This window comes from Epinephelus moara, chromosome 15, assembly GCF_006386435.1.
Source record: "Epinephelus moara isolate mb chromosome 15, YSFRI_EMoa_1.0, whole genome shotgun sequence".
In the NCBI taxonomy this organism is placed as follows: domain Eukaryota; kingdom Metazoa; phylum Chordata; class Actinopteri; order Perciformes; family Serranidae; genus Epinephelus; species Epinephelus moara.
In genome coordinates this window covers 2,637,710-2,642,241 of record NC_065520.1, presented here as the reverse complement: position 1 = coordinate 2,642,241, position 4,532 = coordinate 2,637,710, and the positions used below count along the sequence as shown (strand labels likewise).

General features: G+C 42.7%; 1 protein-coding gene across 1 annotated transcript in view; it reads right to left on the bottom strand.

The window, feature by feature from the left end:
- Positions 1 to 10: 10 nt before the first annotated feature.
- Positions 11 to 4,532, bottom strand: part of LOC126401801 (high-affinity choline transporter 1-like) — a 25,267-nt gene continuing 20,745 nt past the window's right edge. The window contains exons 6-8 of the mRNA XM_050063307.1: positions 3,858 to 4,011; positions 3,503 to 3,717; positions 11 to 2,081 (exon numbers count right to left, since the gene is read on the bottom strand). Coding sequence (XP_049919264.1) covers positions 1,539 to 2,081; positions 3,503 to 3,717; positions 3,858 to 4,011 — 912 coding nt within the window. The 3' untranslated portion in view covers positions 11 to 1,538. The remainder of the gene's footprint in view (positions 2,082 to 3,502; positions 3,718 to 3,857; positions 4,012 to 4,532) is intronic.

The following is a 4,532-nucleotide window of genomic DNA, read 5'->3' as shown; positions in this document are numbered from 1 at the left end:
GTACCATCATACCATCAAAGTTATTAGGGTTTCAAAAAATAGATACTGCCCAAGCCTATTTGTCTCTTAAGCTAATTTTCCCATTGTACAGGGGGTGAATTTAATAGGGCTCACACTTTTCAATGTAAATAAGGCTGAAAGTCATGCATAGCTAAGAGCGTGACTAATTTAATTGACAGCTCAGTGCTGTTCATTGACAAGTCACTATCACAGCGACATCGCCGGTTGGGTAACCATCCCAGCCAACTTTTGTATGTGGGGCCCATGTGGGTAGAAAATGAGCTGAAAATGGGCCCTATATGGGACTGTCCACCGGTTACGTATTGGCCCCATGACATTTACCCACATGGGTAGGTGTTTACCCACGTGGGCCCCAGATAAGATGCTCATTTCAGACCCATACCCACTTTGTAGTCAGGTAGCCCCAGCATGACCCATGTGGACAATTGGCCAATACCAATACGGAACACATGGACATTCCCAAATATGGCCCATTTTTCAGCCCATGTACTACCCACATAGGCCCTATATAAAAATGTTGGCTGGGTATGGCATCACCCCGCATTCACAGAGTATAGCCTTAAAGGCCCAAACATACTCGGGCGGAACGTACGCGGAGCAGACTCCGCAGAGGTCCGCCTGGACTAAAAGCGGACGTCCGCAAGCCCTGTGCGCGCAAAGCTCAGATTTTACGACCGCGCGGACTCCGCTCTGCACACCACTGTCACACAAAAGACTGCTCGGCATGTATTTTTCACATTCACATTTTTACAGGAAACTACAGCACGGAAGTGCATTTTGGAATTTTGTCATTTTGGAACGAATTTTGCTAAAACTGGTTAAAGGGGTCTCTTTACCTTTCACCTCAATATGAGTCAGTGAAAATGGGTTTCTAGAGTCCTTACAATAGAAAATCTCTCTCCCTCCTCTCTCTCTCAAAAGACCATTATTGTTTGACTAAACCTACTAGTACAAAGTAGTCTGTCATAGAAAAACTATCACCTCACTGTATAGGATTATGTACAGTCTAATAAAAAGTAGCTATATAAAGTAGCTACTAGCTAGAGTGGTCCAAACTGATGTTAAAATGCATATATTTTTTTTTTAGTCAAATAATGTGAACATTTTCTGCAGCTTGGCCAAATACATTTTTTTAATTTAATGTTTTAATACTCTAGTCCATTTGTCCTGGAGAGAAAGAGACCTCTGCAGGTAATCTGACTCCTGGTAAAAACCTCATGAAAAATGAACACTGAAGAAATCATAAGCGTGGAGTTCACACTTGGCAATTGTGTCAGCTGGTTGCAATCTGCAGTCCTTACCACGAGATGCCACTAAGTCACATAAATCCTACACACTGCTTATTTTACCATCTCCAAATAGTATCGCAAATATAAAACAATAACTAAAAAAGAAACTGGCATCAATCATATGAAACAAAGTCAAATCATCTCAAAAAATTACCCAAAACATTGTGTGACAAACCATCCTAAACAATCAGGTGCCAATATATATCAAGCGCATTTGAAAAAAAAACCTCAGCATTTTGTATCCAGCATTGGTTCAGAGGCAGATTTATCTTTTTCATTTTCATCAGCCTCATCACCATCACCTTCTCTGGCAACATCTGCTGGTGCTCCCTGGGATTTCACCTTGAACACATCCCACCTCTCCGGAAGGATCCCCTTATTAAACAGGAGTGAGGCCACATAGGAAACTATGAGAATGGAGACCAGCGTAAACAGCATGCAAATGGTCTTGACGGGAGAGCGCTGAATGTAAACACCATCTTCTAAAGTGCAGCCTGGGAACTGCAGGATCACAGGAAGACCAAACATCGGCTCTCCACACAACAGTCTCATTACCACTGCAACAAGGTAGCCTGCGATCGCCCCGCAACTGTTGGAAACCTCTGTGAAGAGGACGCAGATCAGTTGAGGGAATAAAATGGTGTAAGTCAGGTCTGAGCTCAGGATCCAGAACACCATCACGCTGTTGTTGAGGGAGGTGAGCGACGTTCCCAGAAGTCCTGCGACCACTATGGAGAGACGAATCACCCACTGCAGCTCTTTATCTGATGCCTAAAGCAGACAATATAAAACCTGAGTATTTAATCCGTAATGAAATATCTGTAGATAACATCTAAAGAAGAAATACACTTACTGGGCACTTTATTAGGTACACTTGTTCCACTGCTTGTTAACACTATCTAATCAGCCAATCATGTGACAGCAACTCAACTCATTTAGGCATGTGGACATGGTCAAGATGACCTGCTGAAGTTCAAACCGAGCATCAGAATGGGGAAGAAAGGTGATTTACAGTAAGTGACTTTGAACATGGCATAGTTGTTGGTGCCAGACGGGTTGGTCTGAGTATTTCAGAATCTACTGGGATTTTCATACACAACCATCTCTAGGGTTTACAGAGGATAGTCTGAAAAGGAGAAAATATTCAGTGAGTGATAGTTCTCTAGGTGAAAATGCCTTGTTGATGCCAGAGGTCAGAGGAGAATGGTCAGATTGGTTCAAGATGACAGAGAGGCAACAATAACTCAAATAACCACTTGTTACAACCAAACTATGCAGAAAACCATCTCTGAACCAACAACACATCAAACCTTAAGGCAGATGGGCTACAGCAGCAGAACACAACACCGGGTGCCACTCCTGTCAGCTCAGAACAGGTAACTGAGGCTACAATTCACACAGGCTCACCAAAACTGGACAATAGAAGATCAGAAAAACTTTGCCTGGTCTGATGAGTCTGGGTTTCTGCTGCAACATTCATATGGTAGGGTCAGAGTTTGGCGTAAACAACATGAAAGCATGGATCGATCCTGCCTTGTATCAACAGTTCAGGCTGGTGGTGGTGGTGTAATGGTGTGGGGGATATTTTCTTGGCACACTTTGGGCCCCTTAGTACCAAATGAGCATCGTTTAAACACCACAGCCTACCTGAGCATTGCTGCTGACCGTGTCCATCCCTGTATGACCACAGTGTACCCACCTTCTGATGGCTACTTCCAGCAGGATAACGCACCATGTCACAAAGCTCAAATCATCTCAAAGCGGTTTCTTGAACATGACAGTGAGTTGACTGTACTCAAATGGCCTCCACAGTCACCAGATCTCAATCAATAGAGCACCTTTGGGATGTGGTGGAACGGGAGATTCACATCATGGATGTGCAGCCGACAGATCTGCAGCAACTGTGTGATGCTATCATGTCAATATGGACCAAAAGCTCTGAGGAATGTTTCTGACACCTTGCTGAATATATGCCACAAAAAATTAAGGCAGTTCTGAAGTCAAAAGGGGGTCCAACCCAGTACTTGCAAGGTGTACCTAATAAAGTGGCCAATGAGTGTATATGAAAAGTACCTTACGTGTACATCACATGACATATAGTGATTTGAAGAACAGTCAATACATGCTTACTTTAGAAAAAAGGCGGGGATTAGTTAATAGCAAACTGAGACTGTACTGTAATTGTACTGCACCTGACTCCTGATGGTCTGGTAGATGTTGGTGGTGAAGATGGTGGTTGCAGACAAAATATTAGAGTCAGCAGATGACATCACTGCAGCAGCAATGGCTCCCACGCCAAAAGCAGAAATGTATCTTGGGGTTAAATGCCAAAGGATGATGGGCAACACCATGGCTGCCTCCCCTCGTTCATATGGAGAAGGAGAACCATATGAAGTGGAGTTCCAGTCTGAAATATTGGAGCCAAGACAAACAACAATAAATACTGATTTACCAATGTGGAATGTTGGAGACAGGCTCACTGACAATACTTTCTAACCTTGCTCAATATTGCCACCATGACTGCCCTGATATGACAGTAAAGATTACCTGTTGAAGCTGCAACAGCTCCGATCAGCACAGATGGGATTCCAGCAATGACCACGGCTACTGCCGCCATAAAACAAATGATTCTAGCTGTGGATGTGGAGCTGGAGGAGAGTATCCTTTGATGGAAATCCTGGATGGCCATATTGCCCACACACTAGAAAATAAAACATGGGAGACCAACCAAGCTACCGTCTATTATCGTGATATCGATGTAGACATTATATTTAGGGAATGTTGCTGAAAATAATGAAAAGGCGACATCTGTTGATCCAAACTAGCTTTACAATGAAATGAGCAATATTTCTCTTAATAATCAGTTATTGGGGAGTGATCTTAACAGAAATAATAATTGGTAAGTGCAAATTTGTAATATGCACTCTTTTGAGGTAAATTGCAATTTTCATTGCTTTTAGCTCCATGTAACAGTCTTCAGATAACTGAGATTTGTTTAAATAGGCAATGGGTTATAAAATATGGAAGCATACTGCTGCCATGTTAGAAAAACTCTGATCAGTATCAGGTATCAATCAATCAATCAATCAATCAATTTTATTTTTAAAGCCCAATATCACAAATCACAATTTGCCTCACAGGGCTTTACAGCATACGACATCCCTCTGTCCTTAGGACCCTCACAGCGGATAAGGAAAAACTCCCCAAAAAAACCCCTTTAAC